Source organism: Pezoporus wallicus, unplaced genomic scaffold, assembly GCF_028554395.1.
Source record: "Pezoporus wallicus isolate ANWC-B61680 ecotype Strahan unplaced genomic scaffold, APGP_CSIRO_Pwel_v1 contig_642, whole genome shotgun sequence".
Taxonomy (NCBI): Eukaryota; Metazoa; Chordata; class Aves; order Psittaciformes; family Psittacidae; genus Pezoporus; species Pezoporus wallicus.
This window is the reverse complement of record NW_026637470.1, coordinates 2,158,278-2,173,899: the sequence shown is the minus strand read 5'-3', so window position 1 is coordinate 2,173,899 and position 15,622 is coordinate 2,158,278. Positions and strand designations below refer to the sequence as shown.

Here is a 15,622-nt window from a genome sequence, read left to right as displayed (position 1 = left end):
AGGAAAAAGGCAACACTAGGCTGACATACTTGCAGAACATTTAAAATAAAATTCAAAGGAAGAATAAATGCTGTGAAGGCAAAGACACACAGTGTATAAAATACATCAGTTGTGATTAATGTTAACAAAGTAATTGTGAATCAAACACTGTGAAGTTGATGAAGTATACAAAAAAGAAGATGCTATATATACATATAAAAATCAAGTGTAACATTTTCCCAGCAAGGCCAACACAAGGAATGCTTAATAGCATAAAGTCAAAGTGCCAACTCTGTGCCGTTTCAGGACTGCCTGATAAAAGCCTCTGCCCGGGCTCACCGAAATAGCTTTATCACATAGAATCATGTCTCACAACTGAATACAAACACACAGTTTAATTTATTAACATCCACAGACTAGCTATCACTGAACTCTCCTGGAACTACAAACTTAAAGAACCATATCCCTAAACTATTAAAGCATAAAAATGACTTTGCAAAAGGTAGCTAATAAATATTGTATGGCCATTTGTATGCAAGTGCCATCCTAATGGTGGTTTTAATTAGGCAAAAGTTTGTATTTTTGGAGTATGTAAGCCCAAAATTAAAAGTAAAAAGGTTGACTCTCATACCAAAGTTGAAATATATTACATCTTTCCTGATTAAAGCTTCCTAGATACATCAGCCTTGAAAAATATGAGAGCACACTGTATTTTATCATTATAATAACATTTGGTAAAGACATTCATAAAAGGGGTGGCACATCTTATCAAGTGTGAGATGGTACAGCACTGATAAAAATAATCTGAATAAGAAATGTTTGAAACTTCAAAAGCTTTGCTATTGCCTGTGACATTGACTTTTCATGTTGGAAAATGTTTCAGTAACCATCTTCAGTTTTTATGTATAGAAAAAAGAACTAAGATGTTCATGCTACATATCGACTCTTGAAGAGCTAAAATATTCTTAGTAAAGATACAGTTCATAAAAAGGTCTCCCACAAAGTTTCCTTTCTAAAGATCCAAATCCAACAGCTGGAAATCCGTGCACACTGAAGTTGCACTTATCTGTTTCATTTATTTGGAATACCTGTTCAGCTCATAAAAGAGAAGTTCTGGAGGCCCTTGAGGATCCCTGCAGTGTTTCATCCAGCTTCCCACAGAAATGAGGTAAAGTTGATGTCTATTACTTCTTGTAAGACAATGACTGCTATCACATCCCCAATTCTTGAGAGCTGCTTCATACAAAGGTCAAAAGATTTGCTGCACTGCAAGGATGTAACTTATTCTATACTGACTGATCCTCAGACCCAACAGGAACTGGGAGCTGCTGATCTCATATCCATGGAAGCAATAACTCTTAAAGAGCTCTTGCATGATGGGTAGAATTACCATCAACGGAGGCAAGTTGGAATCTCTCCTTTATGCAAGGCCAAAACTCCTGGATCTAAGTTGAAGTCTGTACCATACTTTTTTTCAATTTCAAGCACTGTTGTCAGCAAGCTTCCAACAGGTTTGGAAGTTAAAAAATAAAAAGCAACATTCAAAGACTAGCTATCATTTTTAAAGTAGAAGACACCAAGTAGAGTTCCAGAGAAATAATCTATCTCTACAGAAACACTGAGGGGAGGAAAAACTGTTTATGTAAGACTCGTGTATCTTAGAAGTGTGACACTGCTCAACATTTTAAATCACAGGCTGAAGACAGGTGAAAGGCTGATGCAAAAGGGGCAGCAGTTTGCACTTGAAAATATAAACAAGACAAAAGTCTGTAAGAGATACAAAATAACACTTTTGTCCTTTTCAGCAGTGTAAAATATTGGCTATGTATTTCAACCGTTGGTGTACCAGGCTTTAAAGGTAAGAAGACTTACTTTAGAACTAGGAAAACTTCGTATGAGGAAAAAGATATTCTGGAGTAAATTCTTATGTTATGAAGCACCTAGTACCAGTGGATTTTAAGTACATTATACAAAAGCTGTCTGAAATACCATATAAAAATTTGATCCTGCCTTGGGCCATCAGGATAAAAAGTAAGACTTCTCAACTTATCTTCCAAACTATTTCTCTGTGATTCAATGGGGTTTTATTGCTTTTCTCTGAAAAGTACAACTGAAATTAAACATAACAAATTTTGAGCTGGATTTTGCATCAGTCTTCTGCCCCAAGGAGGCTGTATGGACTACATAGGGCTCCATGTAACCAGCCTGGTTAGTCAGTCTTCCTACCATTTAGAGACAAATATAAACCTAGAAACTTGACAGAGTATATGCTATTTACTTTCTCCTTAGTCAGAAAATCCACAACTTTGTTGGTTCTGTGGGTTTTCTTCTTAAAATACAAGTTTCTCAAATCATATTACACAAAAAATCTCAGCATTCCTTGAGAAGTTCTGTTTCTCAGAAAACAAACAACTGACTCTCAAGAAGTTGCAGTATTCTGAGCAGGGAAACAGACTCTCTTTTGATATCTCTTTTTGTTTCTCATATTCTTTCACATTATATTAGCATTACATGATCATATTAGCATACCAAGGTGTATTGTCAATGTAGTTGTGCATCCCCTAAAGCCACAGACTATTTTTGGTTTATGAAATTGTGTACTATACAGGAAGAGAGAAAATCTTTATTTCTTCCCCTCTCCGTAAGGCATGGAAGAAGCTGAAGGACCAAATTCTACTCTTCAAATACTTATGACCAAGTATATTTCTTAACAGGGTGATTCTCAGTTGTAAACAGCACGCTATATTGCAACTATTGTAAGATCAGGCCTTCAAGTCAAAAAGCAGGCACTGATAAGTAGAAAAGATCTAAATTAATTGCTCCAGTGCAAGGTGCACTTGATCAATACATACTCTTCTTGGAACACAGACCATCAGTTTAGTGTTACTGCAACAAGAAATTGGTACCAGTTTATCTAATTAAGTGTATGTTCACTATTGAATACACATTTCTTTCAACACTACACCTGCAAAATGGATGATATACGATCTACATGATCAGCATTGTAAGTTGCCACTTACTAAATAGTGGTTTGACAATGACATCAACTTTTTCTTGTTTGTTTTCAATGAGAAATTGTCTCTCATCTGAAAGCATGTCTGTATGTACTCTTTGTGATGCAGCATATGTGAAAGCACACTATTAATGTTTTGGGCTCTTGAAAGGAAAAAAATACACACAAAAAGCCTACTTTCTTCTGAATTATTTAATTGAAAATGTCCTAACAGATTATCAGTCTAGTAGTAATTTAAAGTGCTGTTGATGAAAGTGACTGTTGATAAAGCACTGTTTAATAAGATGTTAGAAAGGTACTGATATGTTTCAAGTAGCTTTACGTTCCATTCTGAACAGGTCAAAACTTTTTTGCTTTTGCATTTCTAAGTACAGTCAGTCAGTTTTGAACCCTGGTAATGTAAATCATGAAATTAAATTATCAGTAGAGTTGTTTGGGTTTTGTTATTTTTTAATACAAATGGGGCTTTAGCTGAACACCCCCATATCTTCAGGAAGGAAAAAAGTCACTGATTCTCAAGAAGTCTGGAATGACTGAAAGACTTTAGAAATCAGAAGTGATCTTTATAATTCTATACTGAAGTATAGAATTGCTTTATTCTATTTTAGTATCAGAAAATTAGCTGAATGCAAACAAAAGGTGCAACTGAAGCAAAGATTTTTACAAGTCTACACAATGTGTAAATTCTGTACAACCCTGCAAAGTAAGTAAGTAAGCAAGGTATTCAGGTATGAATCTGTATAATTTTAAGTCTTGCTAGCTCGTATGTTTAATAAAGATTTAAAGTATTAGGGTGAAACTTGACAGCAGGTGTGCCATGTAAAGAGCTATGTCACTGTATACCCTCAGTCACACCTATTCCCTCTTCACCTTAATCTCAGTGTGGTTTTTTACCCTGGCATTCAGTTGTATAAAACATGCATTAGAGAACAACCAGTTCCACTGAAGCCACCACATACTCTCCTTTCACTGACAATCAACCAATCTAGGAAAAAGTGCATAACCTCAAAGCAGCATTGCTCTGAGGTAACAGATCAGGCAGAAAAGGTGAGAAAGTACTCATTCAGCTGAGGGCTTCATATGTGCTTTCCAAGTGCAAGTAGAGGCAGAAGTGGGGAACCACTGTCTGAAAGAGTTGAAGGTTTCAAGCTCCTCCTGCAAAGAGGATCTTCATCATCACGTAATGGAAGGCAGACAGGGCAAAACCTATCACTTTTTATCAAACCCATCCTGATATTTGACCTCCTAGATGGTCTTAAGGTCCTTTCCAGCCCTAATTATTCTATTCTAACACCTCTGTCCCCTGTTTCCCAGGTAGGGAAACAAATATGGGGAGAGACTGAAAGCAACGGCTTCGAAGCAAACAATGAAACAGGTTGATAGGTCTTAGCCACAGAGGTAGTTCTCACATTTTCCCAATTCTGGAAATGGGCTGGGAAGATGATTGCACAATGTGGCATATTGCAAAAAAAAACAAAAGGGGAAAACTCCACCTCATCAGCTACAGAAAGACTGAAGAATGACATAGTACGTCAAGTAGACCTAGTTACTGAAACAGCAGCATGAGATTCTCTGCATATTAATTGTACTTCACACTCTCACAGTTTGCAGGTATATCTCCTTTGTTTTATTATATTTTTTTCCTTAGGCATCTTAGGTTTGGCAGATTGCAGACCGTGGCTGTGCAGAGATCAAGACAGCACCTAAGTGTCAGTGTGTGTATGCATTCAATTACAGCATCTTTTTAAAAATAACAATGAACTTTATTGTGTACTTGTTTCAGTTACCAGCAGGTGGATGCTGCCAGCACACAACACTCCAGAGAAACAGTCTAGATTTATTTTTCTCTATAGACAGCATTACAACCTGTGATACTTTTTATAACGTTGCACCTGAGAACATAGCAAAATGACCTCAAATGTCGATAAATCAACATGGAAAATGATACATAGAACAGAATAGAAAGAGTGAATCATCAGGTATACAGGGTACCATTTACTTACTGAGCAGTGAAATACAAGTCAATAGCCAGAATGTTTAAGGACTTCTGGGTATCACCAGGTTAAAACCAGCTACACTGTCAAAACTCCAGACTGATGGTGATCTGAGGAAACACCCACCATACTGTTAGCAGCACACAACAAAAAATGATTCTGTGCCTTGATCTGCTTGATACACATCTTTTATATTGCTTCAAAACAGTATGTTTACTGATTTTTCTCATAATTATTTTAAGACAAACATAATTCATTTATCCCCAGCTAAAGGTAATACAACAGCAGATCTCAGAGTTGGCTTGCTCCGATACCACTGAAGCCACACACACAAAAGGCATTTCTCAGCCTTTTTCCTCTCCTTTTTTTTTTTCCTGCTCTGGCAGGGACTGCAATCCCACAGCCTACTTTTTATTCTCCCAACACCCATCCAAACTGGAAAACCATGTGCACACATACAGCATGTCCCTCCTACGATTGGTGTTGTGTGTGTATGCAGAGGTTTTCCTGGCCCGCCACAGCACTTGGGCATTGAGGGGGCACCTGCTGCTGCAGAACACCTGGCAGCAGTTGGTACAACACACTTGGGCACACTCCGAAACAAACGGTCGCAAAAAAGGTCACTCCTTTCTAGTGTGTTCTTTGAAACTATAATCAATAACATTCATGCATAAAAGCACTGTAGTAGTACTGGTTCGAGTATCTTGAAAATGTGCTACAGATTGCAAATTCATTGTACTTAGCATGTGCACAGATATTTCTACATACTATAGAATGTCTAACCTTCATAACCAACTGCAACAATGCTTGTATCGGACAGATGTTACACAGAGTGTGACTTCCAGATCATCATTTCAAAGTGCATCAGGTAAGTATGTTAAAATTGAAAAATAAATGCTAAACTGTATTTTTCCTATATTACAACTTACTCCATGCATTTATGATAGCTCTTTTCATCATAGTATATTTATCTTTTGTTTGGTACTATGTTGTCTTTCAATATGTTTTTATTATAACATACATTGTAGTATAATTAAAAAAAAACTAAGTTAAATAACTATATATAATTTTTAAAGCAAAAATTACATATATTTTGCAAATTTTTTCCCAGCTTCTTGAATAGTGATTAAATCACACTGTACTGGTAAATTGATAAATGCTTGTGATGTAGAATGCAACGTAATTTATTTGTTATATTAATGGTACTTTAAATTAAAATACAAATCAACAGAACAGACACAATAACTCTTATAATAACTAAATAATTAAAAACTGTTTTGGAGCACAACCAACAAAATAAATAAATTTTAAAAAATCAGCAGTATTGATTTCTATACAATGGATATTTGTCAATATTGCAGACTCTATGTCTCCAGTGACTCAGTGATTTCATATGAATTATACTGTTTCTTTTCTATTTAATAAAACTGTTCAAGGATTTGGAAATCAATTGGTATGGATTACCAGAAACATTTATGCGAGATTGCACAGAAAGCAGAATTTCTTACCAAAAAAACCCATGTTAGACATTTGACCCAAGGAGTCCTCAAACAGCAAAGTACCAGCACGACTAGGATCAGCATTTCCCACTGCCAGAAGACAGTACATTACTGCAACACCTGTTCGGTGAGCATACCTTTGGTAACACTGGTTAGGCTGCACGAATTATGAAACCCTCCATGTATTATGCAGATATTATGAGACTGGAGAAGGGGTGCCTAAACGTGCTGTTCATTTTACAGTAAAACATGTAGATGAATGATTCAATAAAAGGTTTTGGTCATTTGACTTTATTTCAGATATATCAGAGCTATAAAACTTTTAATTATTGCTAAGGACTTCCATCACAGCAGTTTCCTTCCTTTACATGAAATCACATAAACTTGACCTGTGTTTCAGTTCCAGATTCAGTGTTCTCCTGATTTTCAGAAATATTAGGGACAAAATCCTTATTTGATGGAATTATTCCCATAGGTCTCAAAGGGTTTATAGGAATAGTCATGATAGTCAAATGAACTGCTGTGATGAAGAGCTGTTCTGGTTGTTCCCACTTTTGGCAAGGATTAAAAAATCCACAGTGTGAAGAATCAGACCCATCATCACGTTTTATGACTACCATTTACCTTTCCAATAAATCTAAATGTTTCACCGTGGTTATTAACAAAAGTAAATTTTGGTTCAAAAACAAGAAAAATATTTGTTTTACTAAAGCCTTATGACTACAGTGATATTCATAAAAACTCTCTCTGCTGGAAAGGTAACTGAAAATTGTGAGAACAAGACAATGTATCAGTAAAATTGGTCTTTTTTTCTGTCATTAAAATAGCAAAACATTTCTTACTGACTGCATGAAATATAGCAACTACCTAGTAGTCTATGTCTTAGGACACTCAAAGCCTTTAAGGTCGTTCAACCACTTCACTGTGCTCAGGGAAGCTTTTGGGTTTACACTTTATTTGGTGAAAACATCTAGTATAAACGTAAAGATATTTTCTCCTATGATAAAGTCCAAACATTTAAATATGCATTATTGTTCTTAACAGTGAGAAATGTTTATGGTTAAAAGTTCCCTATTGTTATGCCTTTCTCCAGTGGACATAAGTGTCCATGACTTTTATACCACTGTTTCTGTCACTGCAGCGTAAATCATAAACATACAACAGGGGATCACAACTATAAACTGTAAATCTAAAGAAATCTAGTTTATAGGTCAAAAAGAATATAGAAGAGCAACACTATATTTTCAGACCTCTGACAGAAAGCTCCTTTTATTACCATATTAAGTCTCTGCTGGGCTGTCAGAAATAAAACACAGTATGTGTTCAGTTCTACAGCTTTTATTCTGTTTGGGTTTATTCTTAGAGGTAAATGGATCCAATATACTTTCAACCCAACCACATGTATTAAACTGCTGCCAGTTTATAGTTGTCTACAGACCTCCCAAATTCATAGCAGCAAGTCTAGAGCCCAAACTCCTCCGCTGCTGCATGCACAAAGGTGATGACACAGAAATCATTCCTCCTGTTGAGTGTGAGAATGGAAAATGAAGAGGAAAAAAAACCCAAAACAAACCATGATCTATATGATCCCAAGATTCCTGTAATATCAATTACAAAATAATAATTAACAATATCACAAAATAATTGGATTCCATGCTTTCCATAGTTATAGACTCAAAAAATATATACATAAATGTACATTGCATACATTTTTGCATCTCTTCCACATTCCATCTGGGGTACTTTGTGGGAAATCTAGGCCAAATACTGCCTAATGATCAAAGCAATAGCAAGCAAAGATCTTGCCAGAGAAAACAGGACCTGGAAAAGACGACTACTAGCAAAAATTTGACTCCTATGTCAACCCTTCATCCATTTACTTTTGACACAACCACACACTACAGTTCAGGCCAAACATTGTGGAGACAAACTAGCCCATTAACCCTACTATTAACTATCTCCAGCTATGCTGCCACACTGTGCTCCAAAGAAAGATGGTTTCTATATCTGCACTCCTTACACCCCACAATAGGCCCAAGCTAACAGATAAGAGAATCCTACTTGGTTCACATTGAATTAACTACATCCACTGAAAAACTGATTTGGCTCCTGGCCGAGTCCACAATTTTGTGCCAATGTTTTCTCTCTCATCTCAAATAGGATTAATGGCCTCTGCTAATAGGAGACAATAAATGGCCAGTGTTCGTTTGGCAAGCAAGGTTTCTAATACAGTCTATTTCAGTTCTTGAAATAGAGGACAAGCAGAACTGTGGGGGGAAGGATAACAGGACAGCCTAGCAAGAATGCACGTATCTATGTAATAGTGAAGCAATCAGATGTTGTATTTTTAGATACTTTCTTTTTCAAGTGCCAAAGATTACGAATAAATCACAATGGCAAACTGAGTAGCTGAGATGGGATAGGTTACTGAATTACAGATGAATGCTGCACAGATCAAATATTCAGCTCCAACCCAAAGCATGAGTCCTAAGTGCTTATCTGATACACTGTAAAAGCTTTCCATGACAAACCCTAGCTACTTCTCTTATGGCCACACTAACTGCTAGATACCGTATATGCCTCTATATACTTCATAACACCTAAAACAACTGGAAAGAGTCAGTTCTTTAACCCCAATACACCTGAAATTTGTCCAGATGTTTAGTTTCTTAGGTATCAACTCTCTGAGCACTGGTAGTAACCTTGAAATAGAGAATAATGAAAAGGAAAGCTGGATTTTGTGCAAATTAATATTTATTTTGATATAAAATTGATATTGACGGAAAGCCAAAGTATTGTCAGCATTCATATCATATATGGCCCTCTATACTAGAATTCTGCATATAATTACTGCTTCACATGTTCACTGAATACAGGAATGGAAATGGAGGCAGAGACCAACTTTTACACGGAGGATTATGTCGCAGCTACTTCTTTCAAATCATCAATTACTTCCTAGTCTATTTAGTTTATTCTTTCCCTTGTGGATTTGAAACTTTCACAGTAACATGTGGCATTTGGAAGCAGCATTTCTAGCTGACCATGGCTCCTCAGTGAGAACATATTCATGTTACTGAAGGCTCAGGGCAGAGACTAAGGATCAAGCGTGTAGGATAAAATGGCCAGAAGGTCTCTCATACCTAGGAAGATGAAGAGTGTTTAAGGACAACAGATCATTAGTTGAAAAAGTGACACTAACTCCTGACTGACAGCATGTCTTATGGACGGAACTGCTAGACAAACCAAAGCCTTCACATTGATGCAAGTATTGGTGGAAATCACTTGGAAAGTCACTGCCTGCTTTACATTGTTCAGATGAATCCCAACAGGGGTTAGTCCAATACATAATGGGATTCCAGTATCCCTCTATAGGACATGCTTTTGTTTAACACCAGTTGTTTCTCAAGGTATACAAGAAGCTGCTTCCTCATTTCCCTCCTCTCACCTTTCTTCCTGTAATTGTTTTCAAGAGCACTTTCTCCTCACTTCCATTATTTTTCTCAGCATCCCTAAATTCCTATTTCCTAAATTTCTATGTTCAGTTTTTCCCATACTTAGTTTCTTGTCCTTCTAGCACTACTTGTTTTGTTTTCTAAGAATTCCTCAAGCAACAAGAGCACACCACCGTTCACTGAAAGCAAAAGTGAACACTATTGCACAAGGATCTCTCATAGATATGACAGAGAATACCAAACTCTAAGTAAACTTGAAGTTGGATAAGCACTTCTCAATAGTACTATTTGGTCCATCTTCTGCATACGCTTGAGAAATAACAGCCTCTTCCCTGACATGCAGAATTTGCAACTACCCCATCTAGTCAGAGAAAATCTTCCAAATGTGTCATAAATGAGTCCTTTTCAAACAACAGAAATATTTACAAAATCCATGAAGGGCATACTGGTCAGCACAATCCCCATTCTGAATTCACGATACCTTAAAGCAAAGCAACCAGTTGCTGTGACAGCATCTTATTCATATTAATATTCCCAATGGCTTAAGTTTGTCCTAGATATTGAACCGATGGTACACGTTGTGGTTAAGCTTACTCCTACCTATACAAACTTTTCCTGATAATCATCTCCCTCTGCTCTTCTCATTTTGCCGAGATACTTCATGCCTTTACTCAGCAGCAGATGAGTTTGGGCTATCACTAGCACAAATAGAACATCCTCACAGATAAGACATTGACAAAGGCTGTTTCATGGGGCAGAAGGATGAAAAGGTTCACCCTTACAGTGGCTCAGTATTGAAGAGAGAGTTCAGCAACTCTCAGTGGTGCTCCAACTGACATTAACTTGAATGGAGAAGATGCCTTGCAAATTGCAATAGAGTAGAAAGGAAGAGCAGGTTAAGGGAGTCATTACTCCTTAAAAGGTACAAAATGTTTCCTTTGTCATTAATAATTTTCTAAATTTAAGCTGCTCATGTGTATTTGGGCTTTATTTCACTTAGAAAACTAAAATAGGGGAACAGTTGCACTTCTGCTGGTTTCATTTTCTGACTCTCTTGCACTACCATAAAATTGCTGTAACAGCTCTAAGGCAGGCATTACCATTTAAAAGTAACTAACATTTTAAGCACTGGTTCTATTTGAAGAGAAATAATGAGGTAAAAAATCCACCAAATTCTTCCTTGTTAAGCAACCAACAGAAATACATTCAGAAATGCTAATGACACTGAAAGCAAATTAAAAGTTTAGGAGCCTGGATGGATAGAGCTAGATAAAGGAAGGGTGGAAAGAGAAGTGTAGATGAAAAAGGGACAAACTGGGAAGATGAATATCAATGTACTCTCTCACACAGGGAGAAAGCTCAGAGCAGTAAAGCTAGACACTTGTTAGCTTCACATTTCATCAAGCTAATGACGAGATGTAAGTTGAGGGTTGATCTTAGCTCTGTTCTTTTACCTTTCCATGTGCTCTTTCTGGAACAAGAACTTATTTTTGAGAAACATTTCTCCTACAGTAACTCATGTTTCGTTAGATTTTGCTTTTTATTCTGAAACAGTTCAAAAGTGCATCTTACTACTGTTCACCATTACAAGCCTAAAGTGAGCTAAAGCTGTCATTAATTCCTAAAAGCTACAAGGCATGCATATCAAGAGAACCAAAATGGAAAACACACATATAATACACAGGTCAACTGAAAACATTTTCTGTAAAAATATCATCTTGATATTTCATATTATTTGTATGACATGGATTTAGGTCATATTTACTCAATTTTCATATAGACACTTCCCTGTTACTGCTATCTAGAAGATAAAATATTAAGCTGCTAACTCTTCTTATGTTTCAAAATTTATAGTAACAATCCATAAACCAAATTATTCCTCAATAGCAGTTGTGCAAATCCACTGTGTCTGAATTATGACCTTAGTTTTATTCAGCCCAAACAGTCCTGAATGGTGATTGCACAGGTGTGTAGGTAAGAGTCTGCCTGGTGTTGTCACTGATGATGTATCATTAGGTTACAGAAAAATGGCTTGACTTTCAGATCTCTAACTAGAGCTGTAAGGGTGACAGTGGTATATGGAGGGAAAAGTCTTAACTATAATGGGGGGCTGGATCTGAAAAGCAGTGAGAAGTATCACTACATTGCTTTGTTTGCTGAGTCCCTTGATGGATAACCAAAATGACTAAGTATATTTCTTTTTTTCTGAAGCTTTAAAGAAATGCAAAGATGGATTAAACAATTGAGCTGACAGCCTAAAACTAATTGCATAGGCAATTACAAAAGTTCCATATCTCTGAAGCAAATGATCTAGTATCCTATCTGAAGGGCTACAAGCTCTTACCCATGGGAAAAGCTGGGACATTAACGAAGGAGAAAAACCAAGTATAATCCAACAGAGGACATGTGGCTGTGAGTGACTTCCAGCAAGCAAAAGACTATTCTGAAGCATCAGAAATGAAGCAATAAAGCTGGGTTCGCTTGGTCTTCCAAGCAACTTGATGCTAAGACTGCTATTCTACACTGGCATCACAGTTTATGAGAAATCCATCAACACAACAGAAAACACGAAATAGCTCCATCTTTTCTTAGAAAACAAGCTTCCCCTGATTTTGACTGGCTATTTTGCAAGTTTTTCATCAACTGTCCAACCATCCTCTGGTTAACCAGCTGCACTGAACTGGACACCTTCCTCAACAACATTGTTATACACATTGCACCCAAGGAATTTTTGCATAACTCATTTCCTACCCATGCTGGGAGAAAACTCAAACACTCCAGGCATCACAGTCACCATGGAGAACAGGAAATCTCTCTTTTCTCCTCCCTAAAATGAGAGTTATTTTGCACAGGTGAATGCACAACTGCAATGTGCAACATAGAGAAGAGAAAGGCACCAGCCAGCCTTTGGCTTACTAGAAGAATCTCGTTTCTATCACATAGTTGTTACTTAAGCATCAGAAAGGTAAAAAGCAGTCAGGTGTTAAGTAGGACCTATCAAAATTACCTCCTGGGAGTTGGTAACTAGAAAGGATGTGCATGTTCCTCCTGGGAGGTTCATACCCTCCTCCAGGTCATTTCAGCAAAGGCAAAAGTACCAGTTAGGTGACAGCAGGCACCGCACAGCGGGCTTCGCAAAGACTTGGAGGTTTCTTAGCCCGAGATCCCAGACATTAAGCGTTTGCTTACTGTCCCCACAGACACACACAGTTTGAGAGCACAGATGCGTTTACCCCGTGCAAGCAGGCAGTTCCCCCCTCCTCACCCCACACCAAGTTGCAAGACTTGCTGCTTAAAGGTGGAGGGCGAGACCCCACAATAATTAGGAAGTAAAGCCTCGTGCCCCCACGCCACTCGCGTCCTACCGCCTGTGGAGCTGGCCTCCTCCAGCTGCGCCGAGATGCTCTCCACCCTCCTCACATTCATGCTGGGAGGCAGGAGGCGCCTGGAGGCGCGGCGAGCCGGGACGCAGCGGGGGAGCGCGGCAGCACGGCCGCGCCGGGGCCGCAAGAGCCGAAGCGGGGCCGCGGTGGAGCGGAGCTGGGTGAGGCGGGGCCGGGCGCGGCGGAGCGGGGCGAGGCTCCGCCTCGGCGGCAACGCCTCCTCCGCCATCTACCTCGCTACCCGCGCGGTATGGGGTTCTGGGTCGCCACCTCGACCCTTCCCTGTCGGGCGACGGGAGCTGACCCCTGGCTCCTTGCGCTGCCTGACTGCCTCTGCAGCGGCAGGGCTGCGGACGGCTCCTTCCTCGGGGCTGGACCGGTACCTGCGCCCCGGGCCGACGTGGGAGTGGAGCCGTCGGTGGGAGAGGGAGCAGCCGTGGGGAAAGCCCTGAGCAGGGGCCGTACAGCCCACTCTGCTCCGCTTCACAAAGGTGCTCTCGGCATCACCTGTTGGACAGCAGGGTGCACGGGATGCAGACCTACACAGGGCCCGGCCAGGGTGAGTCCCCGTCCCACCTGTGCTGAGCCATCACATCTGTCGGGGTAGCGGCTGCCGTGCTTTGCCGTGTTGCTTGACCGGACTGCAAACACCAACACCAAGACGGCCATCAGCTCATATCTGAAGGAGCATGCCCACAGTGTATCAAACCCTTTCTTTTTCTGACAAAACACTATATTTGATCAAATTATGGTATACTATAGGATATGAAATTCTAAGAAGCCACGTGTGGAGCGCAGAAATAGCACCAGACAAGAAATTATGTAGTCAGGCCCTTTGGACAGTGCTGGAGGAAATTCGTGGATTTCCACTGAAACCATGTGATATCAGGACTGATTTGGCTGTTGTGCTTAAGACGAAGGGAAAGGCATTTGAAGCACCTGCATTTGGTTTCATTATCAGGATTTGAGCTTCCTTGCTATCAAGAGCTAACCTTACAGAAAACTGTAATTTATCACAATTTTTCAGGAGTCCTTGTTGTGACATATATATGTAGTTTCCAGAGTAAGACAATTCTGATTTATGGCTGTCACTTCACCTTTGCTCTTTCTGCTCTACCCAAATGTTGTAGCAGAACTCCATGAGTTACAAAAACACTCCAAATACATGAGCAGCTGGTCATAACAGAGTGAGCTAAGGCAGCAGTGGCAGTAATACATCAAAAATACCTTTCCAGTTGCCAGTTAAACTAGATACGTGTCTTAGAAAGGATTACAGGTATGCAGCTCAGCACAGAACATAAGCTCCAGAAGTGTCTGCCAAGTTTGTAAAAAGGTAGCGTGTGCCTTCTCTATGATCAGTTGTGTCTGAGTCAAAGAAAGAAGAAAGTGACAAACGTAAACGGAGTCATCTCCATAAATCTGCATGTTTGTCTCAAGCTCACCTTCTTTATTTTTCTGCTTGCTGTCTTTATTTTCATCCACTTGCTCTCCATCTCCTGTTTTTCTTTACGGGCCTTGCTTGAAGTAGTTTGATAGTTTCCCTCTGCATACTTCTTTGGGGATTTAAATACTTTTCTTGGAAAAAGCCATAGTCTTTCCCAAACATCCTTTTGAATTTTTTCACTTCTTAGCTGTTTAGACATATTAGTTTTCTCTTACCTTGTCTTACCTTCTCTTACCTATTTTCCCTTTTCACCATCACTGCCTGTGAGATCTAGATGTTATGGTATTATTTACCATTTACTTACAAATTAGGGGTGCAGTACATAAAATGAAAACCTATTTAAAAAAATCAGTGGAAAAATCCTCAGTTAATGCAGTTGTATATAATCATCTGACTTCATAGGAATTATAGCAATAATAGAACTGAGCAGATTTTCAGCCAATGAGCATCTGGTTTAATTTTATCTAACTGTACATTATGACAATCATTGGCAGTAATTGACAGACATAAATATGTGTCATTTTGATGCTCTGTGTAAAACAAAATATATATCAGATTGTGGAGTTTTTCCAAATTTGTTTTAAAGGGCAAATTCTTTATTGTTTACCAAACCTGATTTGGTTTCCTCCAATTAGCATGTCAAGCCCATGTATCTGTTCTATATAACATTCAGTAAAAATTGACATCAACTGTGATTTCATCCCTTCTATATAATTACATTTTGACATATAATTATATTTCTGTGAATATAGAGTTTCATTCTAGTTTCTACTTTTCAAAATATATTGCTCCTTCCTTTCTTCTTTCTTTATTTCAAATATTTCTTTTGGAGCTAACTGCTTGAGCATATATTTAAAA

The 15,622-nt window shown here is 38.6% G+C and overlaps 1 protein-coding gene across 2 annotated transcripts in view; it reads right to left on the bottom strand.

Annotated features, from left to right (window-relative positions):
* Nucleotides 1-13,496, bottom strand: part of KCNIP4 (potassium voltage-gated channel interacting protein 4) — a 434,877-nt gene extending 421,381 nt beyond the window's left edge. For both annotated transcript variants that reach the window (XM_057405630.1, XM_057405637.1), the window contains exon 1: nt 13,303-13,496. In XM_057405630.1, coding sequence (XP_057261613.1) covers nt 13,303-13,363 — 61 coding nt within the window. In that variant the 5' untranslated portion in view covers nt 13,364-13,496. The remainder of the gene's footprint in view (nt 1-13,302) is intronic.
* Between the last annotated feature and the right edge of the window lie 2,126 nt (nt 13,497-15,622).